Below are 23609 nucleotides of genomic sequence, written 5' to 3'. Positions count from 1 at the left end.
TCTCTTAATGCTAAGGTGTCAGCTGATTTAAAATGAGTTTTACTATATATTGAATCAGATTAATGTTGCTTGATTTTACCACACAAGCCTAGGAATAGGATTTTGATAATATTTTAATACAGATAGATAATGCATTACTCCCAAGGGGAAGTTCACGTACTCCAGCAGCAGCATACTGATACAAAAAAACAATATTAAATTAAAGAGTAATAAAAATGCAGGTAAAAACAGACAATAACTTTGAATAATGTTAACGTTTACCCCCCTGGGTGGAATTGAAGAGTCGCATAGTTTGGAGGAGGAACAATCTCCACAGTCTGTCAGTGGAGCAGGACAGTGACAGCAGTCTGTCACTGAAGCTGCTCTTCTGTCTGGAGATGATACTGTTTAGTGGATGCAGTGGATTCTCCATGATTGATAGGAGCCTGCTGAGTGCCCGTCGCTCTGCCATGGATGTTAAACTGTCCAGCTCCATACCTACAATAGAGCCTGCCTTCCTCACCAGTTTATCCAGGCGTGAGGTGTCCTTCTTCTTAATGCTGCCTCCCCAGCACACCACAGCGTAAAAGAGGGCGCTCACCACAACCGTCTGCTAGAACATCTGCAGCATCTTATTGCAGATGTTGAAGAGTTTCTTGGAAAAAAAAAAAAAAAAACTACATTGCACTCAATAATAGCCTGTTGTGGAAATTCTGCATTGCTTGATGTAACATGTTAAGAAGAATGGCAGCGATTTCCTCTTCAATCCTCCTTTTTAGTTTAGCAATGGTTGCAGGATGTGTGTGGTACACTTGCCATATAAGATGTCCCCACAGAAAAAAAATCAGACTGTGAGATCTGAGGATCTCGGAGGCCATGGAATGCCACTGTTGCGTGAAATGACACGCCTTCCAAAAAATCGTCGAATAGCTGACATTGATTGTCGGGCAGTATGCAAAGTGGCTCCACCTGGGGACTTCTTTTTTTAAGGCTGAACCAGTCTCTTCGAAATTACGCAGCCATATTGTAATCACATGATGCCAAAATTCCCTTTATGCAGCATTCACACTATCGCTTTTCTTATTAAAGGCTTTCACAGTGAATGCTTGTTGCGCACCACTGCACTGCTCTGCTCCATTATAACTAATGGCAAGGGGTTCTAAATGAGGTCGCGTTGGTCCCAAACAATTGCTGACGTCCCAGGGTCGCCTAGTTCCAAAATTTCCTGGTTCCCTGCACCAAACCTGCATTATCAGTTATACACTTAACCAGAAGTAGTATTAGACCATTCAAATCCTGGATTATACAAGTTACAATGGAAGGATGGTTTATAGTTTGATTGCAGTGTTGAAGTTTCAGCAAACATTATGGTAGAAGCACTGTATAATTTTTCTTGGAATAAATGTAGAATTATATGACAAACTCTTTATAATGTACAGTATGCAGTGATGAATTTCATCAATTCTGCATCTGCCAATCTGTATATTTTTCTGAACTTGCATTTTCAAGTACAGCTAGATAGGGATGTCTGTCCCAACAGCAATGGGAGAAACACAGGGAACAGCCAAACAGGATTAAATAGGATTAAATTTAACACAAAAAAATTATTACAACATCATTGATTCTGTTGTCATTCTGCCTAACAGAATGTATTTAAATTATGGTAGAAAACTAACATGAAGACCAAGACAAAATGAAACAGAAAAAGTTACATAAGAAAACAGTTCACCATTAATTAGGTTTATCCTTATATAAGGCATATCAAAGTACTGTCACATATTGAAAACTATAATATGATGATAGTAAACATGTTTCAATATAAATAGGAAAACATACAATAATCACAGTGGTTAAATGTTTAAAAAAAAAAAGCTATGCTAAAACACATGTAAACATGAGAATTGAGAGCAGTGCCTGTTAACAGCAGTCATGGAGAAAATAAACCCCTGGAGGCTGCTTGGTCATTTATAGCAGACTAAGTCACAATTTTATGGACTTGGGCAGTTGCCCCCTCAAGCACATAAGCACATACTAAAGTCCCCAGCTGTATAAACAAAAGATTGACTTGTGATGTACAGGTAATAGAAACAGTCAAGCCCTAAAAGTTCTATCACGTTGATTGAGTATTGCATGAGCAGAAGCAGCAAGTTGACAAAGCAACAGTGGCACCAAGTGAGATGGTAGGAGACCAGAAAGAGCCATAGTATATAAGGGGGTCAATAGCTATTCAAAATTATTAGCAGGATTTTATTTTTGAGCAAATAACAAACAAACATAGATGCAGTATGAACAGTATAATCAGCATCTTTAGTTTGGGCATGGTCGACTAAATACTGTACAGTAATTGAAGCCCCAACCTGAATTTAAATGCTGAGGCAGAACGTCACTAGAAGCCAGATTATTTCCCACTTTGGGAGTCTTGAGGCCAAAGGCTGGATTACATACAGTAGTTTTATTCTTAGAAGACCACCATTTTGGAATAATAATTTATGCATAGATCTGTCTGTCCATCTATCTTGTAGGATGTAAATGTCCTGTTAAGCGATTAAAAACTTGAACATAAGGAGGATTTTGAAGTTGAAGTAACCTTGAAAGTATGCCAGTGAGATTTGAATAGCAGTTACTGTACATGGACATAAATTCTAATCCTTGAAAACATTTTTGTGGCAGTGTTTTAAATTAAATAAACCCTACAAATAATATGATTTGAACATGCACTGAATTAAGCATCACAATAGAGAATTTTGCTTAAGTTAACTTCTCTGTACCATCTACACCAGGCATGTCAAACTCGCGGCCCCTGGGCCACATGCGGGCCGCAACAGAAATCTGTGCGGCCCGCATGACAGATCCTAGTTAGCACTGAACTTGTACAAAATTATTACTATCATTTGTGATTGAATCATTCTGCATCTTCGGTGTTACTTATTGACTTTTCTTACTTCTGCCTTCTGACAAAAGCGCGTTTTCCCCATGGCATTATGGTACCATAAACGTCATCTGCTAGTATAGCCACGAGCCTTGTCCAAAGTTAATGAGCCGCAGCGTCACAACTGAAGTGCTAGGCTGCAACAGGGGTGGCCTTAGGCATGTGCAAACTATGCACCTGCACAGTGCCGGCAAATCCCAGGGGCCGCCACACCAATATATATTGAATATAAAACAGAAAGAGAAAATAACGACACAGCTGACGGCAATGTGGCCGAAAAACATTGTTTCTTGTTAATTAGTATGCTGTATTTACAAATGTCGCTAGAGTCGGAGCAGTAAGCTTTATGTAGTATTATAATGTTTTGCCGTAATGAGAATATCATTGCCCGCCACTTGGTTTTCAAATTACGGACACGCGTATATAGAAGCGTGTCATGAGCACGAGGTGGCTATGCAGTGTCCGCAACGCTTTCATAAGATACCATATTGACATTGCCAGACGAAGAGGCCACCGATTCTTTCTCTGCCCAGGGCCGCCCCTGGCAGGCTACACTACTGGCTGGGCTGCTGAGACTGACCACTGGGCAGAACTGACCATCACGAGTAGTAATAGCTCGCATATTTTCACATTTTTTTGCTCTAGTTTCGTGTAATTTTGTGATAGTATTGTAACGAACAGTTAGTGCAGACTACAGTTGAAGATCTGAAGTGGACGTGAGAAGTTGGTGAGTTGTTTATTAACATATTTTTGTGATTTTGAGTTTATACAATTATTGTAGGTCAGGTGGCTTTTTGCATATCGGCTTATTTTACAATATAAACTTTGAAGTAAACTTAGTAAAGTAAAATTTGATTTTTGGAGGATTTGTTTTCCAACTTGAATTACTGAGCAATGAATTCAGTGAGCATTTTCGTGATTTCAGTTCACACAAACAGGGCATTGCGCTGTTCTCTTACAACGTTGAGAATGCGCCTGAGAATATCCAAATGGAATTGATTGAAGTGCAGTCAGATTCTATTCTGAAGGCAAAATACAATGAAGTTGGTGTGCCAGGCTTGTATGCTTACCTGCCACCCTCGTATGTGCAGATCCATAAGTTGGCATCGAGAGTACTGTCAATGTTTGAAAGCACTTACCTTTGTGAGCAATTGTTTTTGTTAATGAAAGCTACCAAAACCCCACATTGCTCAAGATTTACCGTCGAGCACCTTTCATCCCTCATAAAAGTTGCAGCTGCACAAGATTTCAAGCCTGATATTGACGAACTGGTTACTAACAAGAAATGCCAAGTGTCGGGACAAAAGAAATAAATCTCACACTGTAAGGCTCCTATATAAGCAATGAATATAATATAATGAATATCAATCATCAAGACACTATATAAAAGCGGTCGGGATTGTCCTTCCGTCCCGTGAGTGCAAAGTGTAGTGGTATTCGCTTATCACAGACTTACTACTTCCGGCTTGCGGTACGAAGCGACGCGATGTGAGCAGAGTTCTGGTGCTCCCATCATTCCCTTGCTTTTGTGCACGATGCGCTGGAAAAATAGACAAAATTATGTCTCTGGAAATAATTAATGTTGATGGAGTACAAATTCCTCACCACGTAGTAAATATCAGGGGAGATGGTGCTTGCTTATTCTCATCTATAGCTTATTTAGTGCATGAAACTCCGTCTTTAGCGGTACAGATTCGGGCTGACATTGTACGACGTTTTAAGTAATTGGTCAAGGTTTCAGCCATTTACAATGATGCCGTCAGGAATCTCTTATACAAATGAGCTTCAGTATCTCACTGAAATGTCAAAGTCTCAAACTTATGGTACCATTTCTGAGCTAATGGCAGCGGGAGAGTTGTTCCCCAATGAGTTTCAAGTATATTATGGAGTCCTACACTTCAAGTTTGGACAGGCACTCGAGGGGATAAAAAAACGTAGGTTTTATGAATGGGCACTTTGATGTTCTCATTCCCTACACTTACATGCCTGATGTACACATGGAGCGCAAACAAATTGAGGATAAAAGTCGGTCGCCTTAAAAGGCGGGTGAGCCTAGTAATATAATAAGGACCTAGCTAAGAGGCTAATTCTACACTGTTGTATGGAGACTGCATGGAAATAAATTGCTTTTCTTTAAACTTTAAACTTTATGTGTTACATTTTTAAAGTTTTCAGTATTGGAAAGAATGCTACAGTAACTTTGTATAATGGTATAATAGCATTTGTTACAGTACTGCCTGCTGACGCACGTATGGCAGTCGAAGCGGCCCACCAATGGTAGTGAGTTTGACATGCCTGATCTACACTGTTATTTTCCTATATTTCTTAGAAATATTTCTTGGCTTGTGCCATAATATAAGTGTTGGATAGACTGTTGTTAAAAATAATATATAAATTGACGATTGATTAAACAAAACCATCATAGATGTTCTTTCTGTTAAAAAAGTGATAGCCAATTAATAGAATGTCTTTTTTCCATATTTAAAGAGGGACAGTTAAAAAATGTCATTAGGTATGATTAAAAGTTGTAGCTGAGTGTCTTCTGCACCCAATGACAATAAATATGTGTTCATACTGTATCGTGTCACAGTAATAATGTAGAATAAAAACTGTTATAGTTCTAGTAATGAACTTCTGAATAACACCACATCCAACTACTCAATGTAAAATGATGAAGTACTAGCATCACACTTCTATACATACTGAAACCAGTGTGATCAGTGTGAACTAAATTGGGGAAGACCTGTGTCTGAGAATCCACCATCACCTTTAATTATGTGTCGTAGAACTGTACAGTCAGTACTGTGAAAAGCTGTGCTTAAATCTAACAATATTAGAACTGATGAAAAGTTTCAAATGAAATTCCAGCCTAAACAAAGAGACAGAATGAATGCAGATTAGTACAGACTAACAAGTCTGTCTTCTGTATAATGCAAAAGTATGAAAACTATAATAAGTAATAAATTAATAAAGTACCTTTATGAAAATAATATACTATATAACAGAATACAGATACTATCATGCTCTTTTGTGGACTGAGGTCATCAGTGATTCTTTTTCTAATTTTATATATATGACATAGATTATTGTATAGTTAGTAAATTTGTGGAATATGTAGATGAATCTAAATTTGGAAAGAAAGCAGATACTAAGGGAGCAACAAAAAATAATAAAAAAAATAAAAAAAATACCTGCACATTCTTTAGAAATGGACAGGCACTTATAAAGTATTAAGTTCTACATGTAAACATAAGAAATGTTAATTATAAACATAAAATGGCAACTGTCTTCTAGGAAGCAACCTCAGGAATGGTTTTGGGGTTTACGTTAATGAAAACTCACATTGTGTAAGCAGTATGCAGAAGCAATTAAAAATTAAAAGTTTATATTGTGATAAGTGTTGAGTATAAATCAAGGGATGTTATTCTCCGATAGGTAAATAGATAGAACTTACTTTGTCCCCAAGAGGAAATTTTTCAGTATATTAAAATATATAATAACAATAATAATACAGTATAATATAATTAATCAGGCTATATAATGCGATATTTAGACCACATCTGGAGTTCTGTGTGCAGCTCCAGTTACCATGCTACCAAAAAAAACACATCAACAAAGTACATCGTAGGTCTAAAGGATATGTTCTAGTCTGACTGGCTCAGTAAACCTCTTAGTCTCAAATAGAGAAGGTTACGTGGGGTACTTAATTCGGGTTGGCAAAGTGATAATTGCATTTACCTTTAATTTCCACTGGTGTCCTCGAGTATGTGATTCACTTTTTAGTGGAAAGATTTTTTTAAGACTGAAGAAGGGAAGCACTTCTTCTATTCTATGATTAGTTTATCAAATTGTAGTCTGCATATTACATTTCAGCAACAATAGTCTATACACAAAGAGGTTTTTGTAATTTGAGATTAAATAGTTTTTGTGAAATTCTAAGTACAACCAGTTTATTTTTGTCTTCCATGTCAGTGAGTCTTGTTTTGTTTATAGTAGTATAAAGAAGTATGAGTAATGTTATATAAAATTACATGGAAATAAGATTTAGAATCTTCAGTTTTCATGAGAGTAATGGCAAAAGTTTAGTAAGTTAGGCCATCCCTTGACATTTTGTGTCAGGATTTTTAAAAACTGCACAATTTAATCAGTTTTTTAACTAAATTAAAAAGATAGACACTTTTGTGATCAATTTCCATCTTCATTTAAGTGTTTTTTTTAATGTTTTTTTAATGAGAAATTGTTTTGTATTAACCACCAGCACATTAATGCCTTTTAAATGTTTTGCTAGTCAGATATCAAGCATACAAGTTAATTGACTTATTTAGAAAATCCTGAATCTAATAAGTAATATTTTAAATGTATTTTCCTCCTGCTAGCAGGCTGACCTCAAATCTGGCCGGTCACTTGAAGGTCCTGCTTATAATGGCCCAACAAGTGGAATCAACAGCAAAAATGGCAGCAGTAATGTTGGAAGCACAGGACGAACAAATCAGGCGCAGCCCCGTGGTATACCATCAGATTCTCATTCCCATCATCATCATTCCTCACATCCAGCTTTGACGCCCCACTCTTCAGAACCTCATCTAGCTCATCACAGCCAGTCCAACACCAGTAATGTGCATCCACCTCAGCTTCAGTCATCAACACAGCCTGTCATTCCAGGTGGACCTCAGACCCGTTCTCCTCAAAGGGAACCACAACGTGTCTCTCATGAGCAGTTTCGTGCAGCACTTCAAATGGTTGTTGATCCTGGAGACCCCAGAACCTACCTAGACCATTATATCAAGATTGGAGAAGGTTCAACAGGGATTGTCTGCATTGCTACTGTCAAGAGCACTGGTCAGCTAGTGGCTGTCAAAAAAATGGACTTGCGTAAACAGCAAAGACGGGAGCTGCTTTTCAATGAGGTAGGGAAATTTCGTTGCTCCGTGACCTGGTGTCTAAGGTTTCAGACTGTAAACCACAAGGTAACTGGCAGAATCCTCACTTGTGACCCCGAGAATGTCTACTAACCTGTTATTTCCCAATTTTAACTATAGAGAAAACAATTTACTTTGCACTGTTTACTAGTAAATTGCTTTATGAAGCTAAAAATGATGATACTTATGGTTGTTACTACTCAACATTTTCTGTTCACGACATTTTTTTATTAATAATATATTTTTTATTTTTCATTGTACTCCACAGGTTGTTATAATGAGGGACTACCAGCATGAAAATGTGGTGGAGATGTACAAGAGTTACCTTGTTGGGGATGAACTTTGGGTTGTAATGGAGTTCCTTGAGGGAGGTGCTTTGACCGACATTGTTACACACACAAGGTTCAGTATAAGACAAGTGGTTTTAATGTAAAATGCTTGAAAACTTGAGTATAGTAAACAACTTTACTCTGTTAATAAATATTAATTATTAACATTTGTGTTGATTTATTTTTTTAGGATGAATGAGGAACAGATTGCAGCAGTATGCCTGTCTGTATTGAAAGCACTCTCTGTCCTACATGCCCAAGGTGTCATTCACAGGGACATCAAGAGTGATTCAATTTTGTTGACGCATGATGGAAGAGTAAGTTCTCAAATTTGTCTCTTCAGACTTTTCTAAATAGCACAATATACTAGATTTTGAAACAATTCAGATTCTAAGTCTGTTTCTGTTGGTATATCTCCTCAGGTGAAGCTCTCAGATTTTGGTTTCTGTGCTCAAGTGTCAAAAGAAGTGCCACGTCGCAAATCCTTAGTAGGAACCCCTTACTGGATGGCCCCAGAGCTCATCTCTAGACTGCCTTATGGGCCAGAGGTAATCAGTCATCAGTCTTTATTTTTGCCTTTGATGGTTAGCACTTTAACAAGGAAATTTACAAAGTAGTTATCCATCCATTATCCAACCCGCTATATCCAAACTACAGGGTCACGGGGGGTCTGCTGGAGCCAATCCCAGCCAACACAGGGCGCAAGGCAGGCAGACACACACCAAGCACACACTAGGGACAATTTAGAATCACCAGTGCACCTAATAAATATTAAAATGCAAGATACAACCATGTATTTCATGTACTTAAAATTAGATGTATCTTGGCAGTAATACAAACATAAATCAGAATTGAAGGGAATTTGGAAATTTATGTGGTAACTTCAACGGATAGAAGCTGACACAGTACAACACCTTTGCGATGGCTTATGGGTAGAAAACACACACACACCGCAGCACTCTCTCTGCCTTTGAGCTAGTTGAAGCCAAGGTCAAATGAACATGGACTTTCTGTAGTGAGATTTCTTTGGGCAGAGGGAGTGAATCCTGTTGAAATTCACTAGAGAATGTTGGCTCAGTATGGAAGTGAAAATAGCATGACTCAACAAAAAGTTTATAAATGGATAGAAAGGCTTAAAGTAGGAAGATTTAGCCATCATCAGAGAAGAATGAAGGATTGCGTTGCCCACTGTTGCTGCAAATTTGGATATCAGTTATAGATCTGCACATACTATAGTGCATGATAACTTGGTGTACTGTAAACGTTATGCAATATGGGTACCCAAAGAGCTTACTGATCTGCACAAGCCAACATCCTTACATGAATTTCAGTAGGTTTCGTTCTGTCTGTCCAAAGAAATCTCATTATGGCATGGTGTTCAACAATGCTGCAATCCCACAGCAGAGCGTCCATGTTCATTTGACCTTGGCTTCACCTAGACTAATGGCAGAGTGTTTGATCTACCCATAAGCCATCAAGATCATGTTGTATTGCGCCAGCATCAATCCATTGTGGAAAAAAATCAACAAATGACTATTTTTAATATGTAGTACTTAAAGGCTTAGTTGGTTAAAGGGAGACTCATATATAGTTTCCCTCCATAATAGTTGGGACAAAGACACATTTCCCTTGATTTACCATAGTTTACTCCATAGTTGAAAATTATAAATCAAACAATACAAACATGGTTAAGGTGCACATTGCAGACTTTAATTTAAGGGTATTGGCATGCATTTCAGTCACACCATGTAGAAATGACAAAACTTATTATACATGGTCCACTCCAATTTCAGGCCAACATATAATGTTTGGGACATAGCAATGGTATATTAAAGCTGTCATATTTAGTACTTTGTTCCATAGTCCTTGCCTTCAATGACTGTCTGAAGTCTACTATTCATAGACATCTTCTCTGGTGGTGCTCTGCCGTGCCTCTAATGCAGCCATCTTCATTTCCTGTTTGTTTCAGGGGCTTGTCCCCTTAATTTTTCTCTTTGGCATATTGAAGCCATGGTCATTTGGCTTTAAATCAGGTGACTGGTTTGGCCATTCAAGAATTGTCCATTTTTTATCTTTAAAAAATTCCTGTGTTGCCTTAGCAGTGTGTTTAGAATCATTATCTTGTTGTAGGATGAAGCATTGTCTAAAGAGTTTGGAGGCATTTACTGGAACATGAGCAGATAAGATGTTTCTATATACCTCAGAATTCATTATGCAACAGACAGCAGCAAACTATAATCTAGCCCTCCTGTTTTTGTTGCTAACTTAGTGGTTTGCAACTTGCAGTACGGCCTTTGTGTTTCTGTTGACATAGTCTCTGACATTTCCACATCTGCTTCCTGAAGACTGCTTCTGATCTGTCGGACAAGTTTTTGGGTTTTTTTCTTTACCATAGTGAGGATTCTTCTGTCATCAACAGTGGAGGTTTTCCTTTGCCTACCAGTACCTTTGTGGTTGCTGAGCTCACCAGTGTGTTCTTTCTTAATGATATTCCAGACAGTTGATTTAGGTAACCCTGAGGTTTTACTGTCTCTATTGGTTTTATTCTTGTTTTTCAGCCTCGTAATGACCTATTTGACTTTAACTGGCACAGATCTTGATCTTGTGTTAAATGATGGCAACTACAAACTAATGGTAGTCTGTAGGTGGAAGGAAGCCTAGGTATCTTGTGCCTGTTCTAATGAAGCAACAAAACACACCTGAGTAATCACAAACGCCAATTGCTCCAAAAATTATGGTGTCTTGGGGGGACCATTGTAACAATTCCCTAAACTCAAAGAAGATAAGCTACACTTCATTTGAGCTTGGATTGAATTCTTCATGTAATAGTGGACAGCACATATCCTGTCCAGATCAGGCATAGTAGCGCATAAACCTACAAACGCTCTGCGCACTTTCTTTTTAATGCTACAAGCAGGAAATCGGCAGCAGAGACACAGAATGTGGTTTACATCACACCCTTCATTTCATGCCCAGCTGTATACATGGAACAAACCTCAAAAATATTTGCCACATGTATACAGGAACATTGTAATGCAGGCAGAAGAAAGGACCCATGGTCTCTTATTTACACATATACAAGTCCGACCGGACATAGATTTAAATGGGACTTGGTGCAAGTGAAATTCAAGGCTAATATTAAAAGTGTCAGAGACCTGGTTGAATCATGGCTATTTAATGAAAATGCTATTAACAGACATTAGGACATGAACCCAGCATATGCAGGCTTGAAATAAAGAAGATGCAAATAATAAAATAAGACCAACACCCACTGAACCTCACCTCATCAATATATATGCACAAAAAACACTTGAGATAGACTATCTTCCCAGGAATTCCTACACCAGAGTCCAGACGTATAGTGTGGAGCGGGGAAAACATTGTAAGGCAGATTGTTTTATCAATGAAGTAAGATGGAGCTATCCTGAAAGCAAAAAAAAAGTGTTTAAATCTCACCATCTGAAAACTGGTTAGCCTGGGTGTAATGAATCTTAAAAAAGCGTGTAGGTGGCCACCTCACTAACTTTGTCCATGCCGACAGCAGGAAGGTTGTTTCTACCTTTTTTTTGATTGCCGTTTATAGAATCTTTCTTTCCAGTCTTTGCCTTAATTGTACTTGCTACACAGATCGGCTATTCCTCCAGATTACTTCCATCCTTCTCCCTGGTTAAATTTTGGCAGTCAGACCCGTCTTTGGTTAATGACCAGGACAGTTTTAGATGGACCCTTCCAGATTCCACCCACGAAGGGTGACGCCGTCAATCACTACCATTCAGTACTGTCCTGTAAAAAGCTCCTCCACCTGTATTTAGATGTGAGGGAACCCAGGCAGTGACAAGCAGCACATAAAAAAGAATAGACAATGTTCAATAAAAAGTGCATAAGTAAAATATTGTTACAATATATATCTTACTGTATAATATACAGTACAGTGCAAAAGTTGTAGGCAGGTGTGAAAAAATGCTGTAAACAAAGAGTGCTTTCAAAATATAAATAATGATTGTTTATTGTTATCAATTTACAAAATGCAAAATGAGTGAACAAAAGAAAAATCTAAATCAAATCAATATTTGGTGTTACTACCTTTTGCCTTCAAAACAGCATCAATTCTTATAGGTACACTTGCACAAAGTCAGGGATTTTGTAGGATTTTAGTCAGGTGTATGACACACCAAATATTGATTTGATTTAGATTTCTCTTTTGTTCATTCACTGCATTTTGTTGATTGATGAAAATAAATGATTAACACTTCCATTTTTTGAAAGCATTCTTTGTTTACAGCATTTTTTTACACCTGCCTAAAACTTTTGCACAGTACTGTATATATCTATCATATATATATATATATATATATATATATATATATATATATATATAAAAAACAGTTCCATGACTGACTGACAAACAATGCACAGACCAAACCGCTGGACCTAAAGGGCTGAAATTTTGACAGTGCATTCCTATAATGACATGGATAACCGCTAAGAAAGGATTTTTTGAAATTCCATCCCTAAGGGGGTGAATTGGGAGACGTCAACTATATCCATTCTCTTGCCACTGAGAAGAGGGGCGAACGACACAGCGCGCATGCATGGAATGAGGAAGGGAATGTTTCTGTTTCTGCCAGACAGTAAAGTGAGCGACAGCTGTGCATCATTTGCGCGAGCGACCTGATGCTATGCAGTTCAGTCTATAAATGATAACCCTGTAAAACGACTTAGGTTCACAGCAAATCTTTCGAGTGGTCATTTTCATGCTTATGTTTCACAAAAAAAGTATCCTCTTCTGAAAGTTTCGACTTCAGATATGCCAAAGGTTATTATTACCAGAAAAATAACAACACAAGGATTAAAAAGACCCGCATCTCCACTGCGTTCATTAATGACATGTTGCTGAAATCCTTTGACAGAGAAGAAATTGTCTACAAGTCGATAGACACTGTCTGTAATGCAGATGAAGCCGTTAACTATCTGGTAGAGTTTTTAAATTCCCTTAAACCACCGGGTCTTCCATACCATAGGCTTACTCTGCCGGAAGAGCATTCCTGTAATGCTCCTTCGGAATTTAAAACCACTGAAACTGCAAGTCAAAGCCCTGCATAAAAATGTAATCGATGCCATTATTTTGACCGGGTGTGCTCAAGGAGAAAAAGTGTTCGTGCCACGCATTCCTCTAATATCCAATGACCTCCCCTTTGACTTTAAGAGACTGCAATTTCCCCTCAAAGTATGCTTCGCCATGTCGATAAATAAGTCTCAGGGCCAAACTTTGAAATACGCTGGCGTAGATTTAAGGGAAGATTGTTTCTCCCACGGTCAGTTTTACGTAGCTTGCTCACGCGTAAGTTCGCCCACGAGCCTGGTAATATTAGTGCCGGCCAATAAACAAACAAAAAATATTGTTTATAAAGAAATCCTCTAAAAACCAATTAAATATTTACACTCTCATGGCGTCAGAAGTTCCACGCGAACAAAGTCACGGGCAATAACTATAACTTAATATATATATTTCCAAAAAAAAAAGTATATTAAAACAGAGTCCCGCACGGACGAAGTCGCGGGTAAAAGCTAGTGTATATATATATATATATATATATATATATATATATATATATATAAAATGTGTGTGTGAAGCATTGTCATGGTGTGACCAAAATCTTTGCTGATACCTTTAAATTAAAGTCCGCAATGTGCACTTTAATCTAATCTGCATTGTTTTATTTGTAACTTGAAACTGTGGAGCAGAGGGGTAAATCAAGGAAAGATGTGTCATTATTCCAAACGTTCTGGAGGGGATAGAGATTCTGTTACTTATAGGTTTGCGTTTTACAGGGAAATGTCTGCAAGAATTTTGTTGTGTTTGAGAAAATACCTTCATTGATGAGAAAATTTCTATGTTAATATCTCTTATTAAATGCAACATTTTTTTGTGTTCTCTCCCGAATATAGTTTAAAAATATCTTGCCTTACAGAAGCTATTTAAAGATTCATTTTATTATGGAGTTAAATGATTCATTCATTTACTTGATCATTTCTAATATAAAATGTATTAAGAATGTACACTCAATCATCTGATTTCATATACTGAGTATATTAACTGACTAATAATATTACCAACATTATTATACTTCTGTTTCCTCTAGGTTGATATCTGGTCTTTAGGTGTTATGGTGATAGAGATGGTGGATGGAGAGCCACCATATTTTAATGAGCCACCACTTAAAGCAATGAAAATGATCCGAGATAACTTACCACCCAAATTAAAAAATCTCCACAAGGTGGGTAACTTTGCAATATAACCACAACACACTGTAAAGTAAATTGTGTCTTTATTATGCACAGTTGCTGTTATAAGATTTAATTGTAAAATAAAATAACGTAATTTACAAACACCCCTGTGATATTACATTGTTATAAGAAAGTCTGTAATAACTATAAACGTTCTTGATTTGCATCTTTCTCTGTTACAGGTTATTAGTTTATACTTTACTCTTTGCACTTACTATACTTCAGATTTGCTCACTGAATTGGTTTAGAAAGGTTACAAAAAATACTTGCTTTAAAGTCAAAGTGCAACAGCCACACTATGTGTTGTTAGGTCAGATTGGGGAGCATGCACTGGTACAGCATGTGGCCTCACCCTCCACTTGACAAAACAGCTTGAGATCCTGGTTGGAAACCCTCCCAGGGAGATGCGCGGTCTAGTCCGACCCCCTCGAAATGACCATCTGATGTCGTCTTGGCCTGTTCCAGCCGCTCTGGTCCACAACAAGGAGGATCCTGTGAGCCAGATCAGCCTCGGGGAATCGTGCCACATGGCCATAGTGCTGTAACTGATACTCCCTGACAACGCAGGTTAATGTGTCTCATTTGGGACTCCGTGGGCAATTGCTTGTTTGACACAAAGTCAAACCAGTTGTACCCAAGGATTCTCCAAAGAGATGCAGTAACGAAGGAGTCCAGTCTTCGTCTCAGGTCACTGGATAGTGTCCATGTCTTGCAACCATATAGCAAAACAGGAAGCACCAGGATTCTAAAGACTTGGACGTTCGTCCTTTTCCAAAAATATATCAGGAGTGCCACAGGAGAGTCAGCAGAGACATGAATGTCGCTGCCGAGGTAAGTAAACCTCTTGACAATGTAGACACTCCCTCCGCAGACAGACACACTGCTGATGGCTGTGCCTAAGAGGTAATAATTAAAGGCCAGAATCCTGGTTTTTATCCAGGACACTCGCAAGCCCAGACACTCAGACTCCTCGCTCAGTCTCTCGAGAGCGCTGATCAGAGCCTCCCATTGTCTCTGAGAAGATCACGGCATCATTGGCAAAGTCAAGATCAGTGAATCTTTCTTCACCAATAGATGCCCCACATCCACTGGACCCCACGACCCTTCCTAACATCCAGTCCATGCAAGCATTGAACAGAGCAGAAGCAAGAACACACCCCTGATGAACACCAGAATCAACTGGGGAAAATGGCAGAGGTTCTGCCTCCACTCTGCACAGCAGTCACAGATTCAGTGTACAGGCTGGCGATGATAGCCAGCAACTTCGGGGAGATCCTGCAAAGTCTTCATATGTAAAACAGGGCAGCTCAATCAACTGATGTCTGGCTAATGACAATTCTGTACATACAAAGTACCTCAGTTTATATTCAGTTCCTGCCTTGTGTCCAGTGCAGCTGGGATAGGCTCATCCCCTTTAATATCTTATTTGGATTAAAAGTTTTAGGGGTTGTGCAACTTTAAATATGTGTGTTTTAATTGGCTAAACTAGAGGAGATACAGAGTGGAATATTACATATTGTATAGGGTTGTATAGGGGTTGTTTTGTGGTGAGTATTGGGTGGAGTTCCAGGTGGGTCCCATTTATTTTGCAGTGTTAGTAATAGCATTTAGCAGAGATCAACTCTTTGTCACTTCTGTTTACTGAACATTCAGCAGTTGGTGTTGGGCATTTAATAATTGAAAGAGATCTTCATACATTAAAAAATCAGTCAGTATGGATTGTGAACGATTACTGTTAGCAACTCCAAAATACAATAATGCTAGTCTCTATCAAACCTCAACCTTTCACCTTCCTATTTAAGTGCGTTCACATGGGTTTCCTGTTGAAGTAATTGGGGAAAAATGCAAGGTCGCTATTGGTTTGTTACTTTGTCTGCAAGAAAAGCAATTAAAAAAGAACTGTATTTTATATATATATATATATATATATATATATATATATATATATATATATATATATATATATATATATATACACACATTGTATATGTGTGTATATACAGTATATATATACTAGGGGGCTCTGCCCCCTGCTCGCTTCGCTCGCCATCCCCTGGTGTTGGGTAACCCGAAATACATTGATGTATGTATGAGATATATTGGAGTGTAAAGGTGTAGATGACGAACAAAGGAAGTAAAGAACCCATAGCATGGCACATTAGAAAGATTTATTGGAATATTTCTTTATACACAACATTTGTAGTAAAGATGGTGTGTTGTCCTTGAATGAGTTTCCCTTGGTATGGAGTATCTACAACTTTAACTTTAATGTCAGATGAATGCCGAACTCTTGAGAAGGCCACATAAAGTTGTCTATGTCCAAATACAGGCTCAGAGAGGTATATGCCAACTCTGTCCATGGTTTGTCCTTGGGATTTGTTGATTGTCATGGCAAATGCAGGTTTAATGGGAAATTGGCGTCGTTTAAGTGTAAAAGGTAATTCCAGATCAGAACTTGTAAGGTCTACTCTAGGAATCAAAACAGTACTGTTAGAATGTGATCCTGTAAGTACTTTTGCTTCAATAACATTGTCTGTCATGGTGTTGATGACTAAACATGTACCGTTGCATAAACCTTGTTTAGTGTTAAGGTTTCTTAAAAGCATGAATATTGTCCCGATTTTAAGGTTAAGATTGTGTTGTGGTAATCCGGCTGGGTTAATAGTGTTTAAATATTCTAAGGGGAAATTAAGACGCTCATTCTCGTCTTCAGAATCAACATTGTCAGTACTTAGAAAGAGGCGGCTTTCTCCAGGAAGTAACGAAATGACCTGATTATTTATGCGATCAACGTCAATATTCTTGAACATAATATAGCCCGTTGTGTTAATAGCGGTATCTGGTCTAATGTGATTGCTGTTCCAAACACTTCCGTCACTAAGTCGTCGCAGATAAAGGCTTGAGGGATCTGAATAATATCTGGGTGAAGTGCATATGTATTGGTAAGGTTTCCATCTCCTAGTTGCAATAACCAATTGGTATATTCTGGATCTGGACATCGCATGTTTTGTACCAAATGTAATGTCTCAAAGTAATGCCAATTGTCCGCGTATTGCCGTTTATCTATTGCCTCTGCTGTTTGAGAGGCGCGTTGTAGGTGCCTGCGTTCATTAATTGTATTCAGGCGGGCTCGTTTCTGTTCATTTTGGAGTCGTGACTCCTTTGGTTGCGTTGTTTGAGAAGCGCGTTGTAGGCACCTGCGTTGTTTCTATCTAGGCGGGCTCGTTTTTGTAGCCCCGTCAGTCGAGCTCTTTCTTTTTGGAGCCGTGCCTGCTTTGCTTGCGGCATTTCAGACGCGCGTTGTAGGTCCCTGCGTTCATTGATTTTATCCAGGTGGGCTCGTTTCTGTATCTCCGTCAGTTTGTTTTGAACCCATGCCTGCTTTGCGTCCGCAGTTTCAGATGCGCGTTGTAGGCGTCTATGTTCATTGTATTTGTCCATGTCTAAAGGAGGCAGTCTAACCTGACCCTTTTGACAACAACGTGTAAATTCATTAGTTGTAGTGCCAGTTGTTTCTTCAGAGAAGTTAAGTGAATGACAATGACAGCAAATGATATTCATTAATCCCAATGAATGTTCATTAATAGTGGACTCATTACAGAATGCGTTGTCAGCTAATTGGCGGAATTGTTTAGTGGCTGTTTGTCGTTCCTTTCTTTGCCGTTTATCTATTGCCTCTGCTGTTTGAGAGGTGCGTTGTAGGCGTCTGCGCTCATTGATTTTATCTAGGCGGGCTCGTTTTTGTATCTCTGTCAGTTGTGGTGTTTCGTTTTGAACCCGTGTCTGCTTTGCTTCCGCAGTTTCAGATGCGCGTTGTAGGCATCTATGTTCATTGTATTTGTTCATGTGGGCTTGTTTTTGTAGCTCCGTTAGTTGAGCTGGATTGTTTTGGACCCGTGACCGTGACTCCATTAGTTATCCGTTGTCTACCGTTAGTAATATGGATAATTGCACTTACTGTTAATATGGAGCGTTTTCTGTGGTTATACTATTAATAATGCATCACTGTAATGTGATTCACATATGCTATATGGTTTGGACGTGTGAGGATGCTGAACGTTTCATACGGAGAGTTCGCTTATTCTTATTACCCGGACCATGCTGTGTAGTGTGGACGTTTAGTTCAGAAGCGCGTTGTAGGCGCCTGCGCCTTTCGTAGTTTCTTGCGCCTTCCGTACTATCTTTGTGGACCTTTGCGGACCCCGTAGTGTCTTACGTTTGACTCTGGGGTGCAGTGCAGAATCCTCTTTTCTGTGTGGCTGTGTTGTTAGTCGTTAGCTATGGGCGCGTTGTTGCTTCATGTCTTATTTACGTTAGTTGAGCTCTTTCATTTTTGAGCCGTAACTCCTTCGTTCGCGGTGGGTCAGACGTCGCTTGCGGTTTATGAGACGCAAGCTGTAGGCGCCTGCGCACTATGTCTCCTGGGTCCATCGCCGTGTACCTGCGTCCGTGCCTTCCGGTTTACCGAGACCTGCGTCTGTGCCTTCTGGTTTACCATTCTTGGTTAGTAATATATATACAGTGGAACCTCGAGATACGAGTTTAATTTGTTCCAGCACTGAGCTCGTATAGCGAATTTCTCGTATATAGAACAAACTTCCCCATTGAAAATAATGGAAATCCAGTTAATCCGTTCCGCACCCCAAAAATATTAACATAAAAATCAATTTTCCTAACAAATAACACTGATAAATAATATATACTGTAGTTTACCTTTAATAAATAACACTGGTAAATAATATAACGGATTATTATAAGAATCAAAACAGGTGTCCAAAGTGCAGTAGAGCATTCAATAAATCTTTAAATAAATAATCCTTAAAACAGTTGTGAAGTGGAGGTTTAAAATACACAAGAATAACAATCCTTTAACACGAGGTTAAAACGTCAAAAGGAAGCAGTCTTTAAAAAACAGATGACAATCCCCGGTGCTTCTTCTCTGTTAGCGTCTCACCTGCGGGCTCTGCAACAGGCGAGACACTCTTAATGCAGCTGACCTTCTCTACACCGTCCTGCTTCAGCTGTTTGGCTCGCCTGTTCAGCTCACTGTTCAGCTACACGCAAGCCTGCACTCACTCGCTCTCCTGCACCGACTTTCTCCTACTGCTCCTGCGTGCCTGCGTTCTCTCTCCTCTCTTTTCTTTTACTTCTTCTCCCCCTTAACCGGCTCGTGCTTCTCTATATATGCGGGGAGCACATGGCAGCTGCAGCCCATCAGCCACAGGAACAATCATGGATGTGGGCAGTTTCCCACCTGTGCACTTAGGTTAGAAACACCCACACTGCAGATCGCCCTGTGGCTCGCTACAGCTACCACGCCCCCTCGCTAAGCCGCGAGCTATACCCACAGCCTGGCTCGTGGCGCGAGCCAATGCTCGTATTTAGATCTGAATTTTTCGCTCATACTTTCCTTGTATCTTGAATTTCTTGTATACAGAGCTGTTCGTATCTCGAGGTTCCACTGTGTGTGTGTGTGTGTATATATATGTATGTATGTATATGTATGTATGTATGTATGTATGTATGTATGTATGTATGTATATATATATATATATATATATATATATATATATATATATATATATATATATATGTATATATATGTATATATATATATGTATATATATATATATATATATATATGTATATATGTATACACACATATATACATATATAAATAAACAATAGGCTAAGGTGAAAGGTTAGTGTCCCATCAGAACTCTAACAGTTCGGGTAATTTGTTTTGTACAAGTTGTAATTCCAAGTTCGTTGAACGTTAATAATAATAATAATTCATTTCATATGGTAGTTTAACCCTACCCATTTTAAGCCCTACCTGGTAGTTTTTGAAGCTGGTGCAGTCGCATTACTGAAATTTTCTGAAACAGTGTGATCTTTTGCAAGCTGTTGCTGGCAGTGCTCCATGATGTAACGCAGTGTTCATCACACATTTTGAACAGCTGCCTCTGTAGAATATTTTAGAAACACTTACTTGCTTGATTTGATTGCATGAATATGTTTTGGTATCCAGCATTTGGGCTCAACAGTAACTTTTGTTTGGCAAAACTGAAAATATTTGGAGTAATTGAGATGCTATGGAATTGTATGTCAGCTTGCTTTACCTGCTACTTTAAAGCATTTCAGTATGAAGTACTATCACTTAACACATCAGAGTTTCTTCTTTGCACACACCAAAATTCATTGTGTCGTGTAGTTTAATCAAATCTCGGTGATGAGTGACGATTGATGCTGGTATAGTTAGGTAAGTTTGAGCAATTGTTCAAAAATGTTTTCATAGCTAAAAGCACTACTTAATTAACATTATTTTCAGAAGACTTTCAACAGGTTGCGTTGGAATACATCCTTCACTTAATCAATTTTTTAATCTTTGAATAAAAAGTAACAGTTATTGCTTGTAAAATATATTGGTGTTTAGTGATTTCATTAGCATTGCAGAACTTTGAAGAAACAATCAAAAAGTGAACACATTTTTTGAACAAATGCAGTTTTTACATCACGTTTGTCTCTCTGAAGGAGCTAAAGGAGATTTTTTAATATTCCTGTTATCTGCACACCCTCGCAGGGTGGTTAATTGTTAGGTTTGTTTACTTGCCTTACCTGCAAGAAGGAATGCCAGGAAATACAAGTTTATATAGATCAGATCAGCCAGTTACGCACAATGAGCAAAAACTACACCAAAAACTGGAACATCACTAAAGTGGTTGACATTCATGGCAGTGAGAGACCAAAAAATGGTTTCCAGTTGCCCTCCAAATGGTGGCCGGTAGCAGCCTGGCAACTGTTAATGTCAAGCCCTGCTGCATAGTAAGACTGAATTTGTTTTTTGCACATAATAAAGATTTGGGGAAAAAAAATATTCATTAAATAGATTAAACTTCTTATCTGTTTTTTTTGCCTAATATTCAATCTGAGTTTTGCTTCAGAGTTTACCTTGCTCTTAGTTTATGGTTTTATGGAAATAATTTTGTTGTAGTAGTGTAGTGGTCTGCAATCTCTTTTGCCTAGCAAATATTCTAGAATGCTTTCCTGTCTTATCCAGTAGAAAAATACTTAAACAACTATGTCTTACTCGCTGTTTGCTACACATGGAAGGTTTGCCACTTGCCGGGTGCTACGCAGCAGTCGATAAATGAATACAAATTGCTTTTGCAGACATTGTTTCCTATGCAGCAAATATTACCACATGACACAGGACTTAAAGTAAATTTCTCTTGGCGTACAGTTGTGGTGAACACTGTTATGTGTGTGTGTTTTGTTTTTTTTTTTTCCTTTCTTGCCTGTAGTTTACTATTCCCTTGATTTTGGTCATATATTCATCTTCTGTGCTATGGTTTGTAGCCACAATAAGTTTAATATGTACACAGTGTAATAAAGATACTTATTTCTGTCTCACGGACCAGTGACAGCAGTATAATAACTACAATAGACAATTAATAAAATGGCCTACATGAAATGAATGGCCCAAGTGGCTGTGGAGTATATTTACAACTTTAGGATGAACTCTCAGTTAATCTGGTGGTATTAGTGCTAATATTCATGTACTGTTTGTCACAATTGAGATAGGGTCGGGGAATTGACTGCACTGCAGAATGGCTGAAGCCTTTAATAAAGTAGCACACTAAATATATCCTGAAGAGAAGGGAAATGTGCATCGGTATCGTAGCCAACTTCACCACCTTCTGTAGTGGTTTGCAGTTCTGAGCAGGTGCTACACCAGGATGTTATGCAGCTATTAAAGATGGACTCTAATGTGCACCACAGCACAGATGAATACATTTGGACTTCCTGCAGATATCTAAAGTATTAATGACTTTGTTGTGCTCTCTTGCCGAGAGCTAAAATGTGTATGCATAGAAATATCCACAGTTGTTAAAAGTGTTGCCTTATACTCAATGGGCATAACAAGTTTAGAAAAATATAGGTGACACTTTAGTTTAGGTACTGCAAAAATCTATCTATTATTAATTTACTGCTAGTAATTAGACTTTACCAAAGGCTTACTTTGGTTTTAATTGTGCTCATAAAGTGCAAATAAATAGGTTAAACAAAAACAAGCTACACAGTGCTGTAATGCTGTATGGTACTTGCTGATTGGCATTTGGATTGGCTGGAACTTTATTGTTCTGTTAGGTAGCTTGCTATCATGAAAAGGGCTACGAGCCACAATAGGATGGTGACCTTGTGACATTGGCAAGTTCTCCCTTTTTTAAGCTCCCTCGCAGCTGACACTGAAGATGTTCATTTAAATAATGGATTGCCAGCTCACATTGCTGAATCTTGCTAACTCAGTGCTGTTGCAGTTCTTGTTTCCTGCCCTTACCCTACTGATGCTAGAGTCAGCGCTTTTGCAGGATTTTGATTATTTCCCGTGCCTGATTAAAATCCATGTAACGAAATTCTTGAAGGATTCTGAGAGGTGCTGTTTCAGATCAGTGTGACTGTGGCTTAGTGTTTATGTTGAAAGATGGAAAATTCTCATGTCTAACATCTGGTAAATAGAAAAAAAACATCATGCTGTCATTTGAAAGAAAAAAAAAAGCAAAATAACTAGTTAAGTGTTTGGAACTACAGTATGTTGTTCGTATTAAACTGAACCGTGCTTTAACTGACTTCAAGAGTTCACAGTATACAGCTGTTTTAAAGTGGAAATCTCAAGATAGTAGGCCCAACTTAAGGACATTTCAGGATAGCTGTATGGCATCATCTGCAAAATGCCAGTCAGCAAGACGTTCTTTCTCAGATGCCTGGAACCAACCATTGAACTGGCAGTTACAGCTACAAAAGTCTTACATCCATTCAATTATAAAATTGTAGATTACAATTAAAAATATATCTTTGCATTACTATTTTTGTATTAATATCTTTACAATTTTTATTTATTTTTAAAATGTTTTACACCTACATGAGATCACACTTTTACCAGTGTGCAAAGCATCCATCCATCCATCCATCCTCTTCCGCTTATCCAAGGTCGGGTCGCGGGGGCAGCAGCTTGAGCAGAGATGCCCAGACTTCCCTCTCCCCGGCCACTTCTTCTAGCTCTTCCGGGAGAATCCCAAGGCGTTCCCAGGCCAGCCGGGAGATATAGACCCTCCAGCGTGTCCTGGGTCTTCCCCGGGGCCTCCTCCCGGTGGGACGTGCCCG

The 23609-nt window shown here is 38.6% G+C and overlaps 1 protein-coding gene across 3 annotated transcripts in view; it reads left to right on the top strand.

The window, feature by feature from the left end:
- The window catches only part of pak4 (p21 protein (Cdc42/Rac)-activated kinase 4), a 118723-nt gene that overhangs the window by 88339 nt on the left and 6775 nt on the right, over positions 1–23609 (top strand). For 2 of the 3 annotated variants that reach the window (XM_028797175.2, XM_028797192.2), the window contains exons 5-9: positions 7285–7815; positions 8096–8229; positions 8347–8473; positions 8579–8704; positions 14300–14434. In XM_028797175.2, coding sequence (XP_028653008.1) covers positions 7285–7815; positions 8096–8229; positions 8347–8473; positions 8579–8704; positions 14300–14434 — 1053 coding nt within the window. The remainder of the gene's footprint in view (positions 1–7284; positions 7816–8095; positions 8230–8346; positions 8474–8578; positions 8705–14299; positions 14435–23609) is intronic. The other variant, XM_028797201.2, reaches the window with a different exon arrangement.

The sequence above is a fragment of the Erpetoichthys calabaricus genome, chromosome 1 (assembly GCF_900747795.2).
Source record: "Erpetoichthys calabaricus chromosome 1, fErpCal1.3, whole genome shotgun sequence".
NCBI classification, from domain to species: domain Eukaryota; kingdom Metazoa; phylum Chordata; class Cladistia; order Polypteriformes; family Polypteridae; genus Erpetoichthys; species Erpetoichthys calabaricus.
This window is presented reverse-complemented; position numbering and strand designations above follow the sequence as displayed.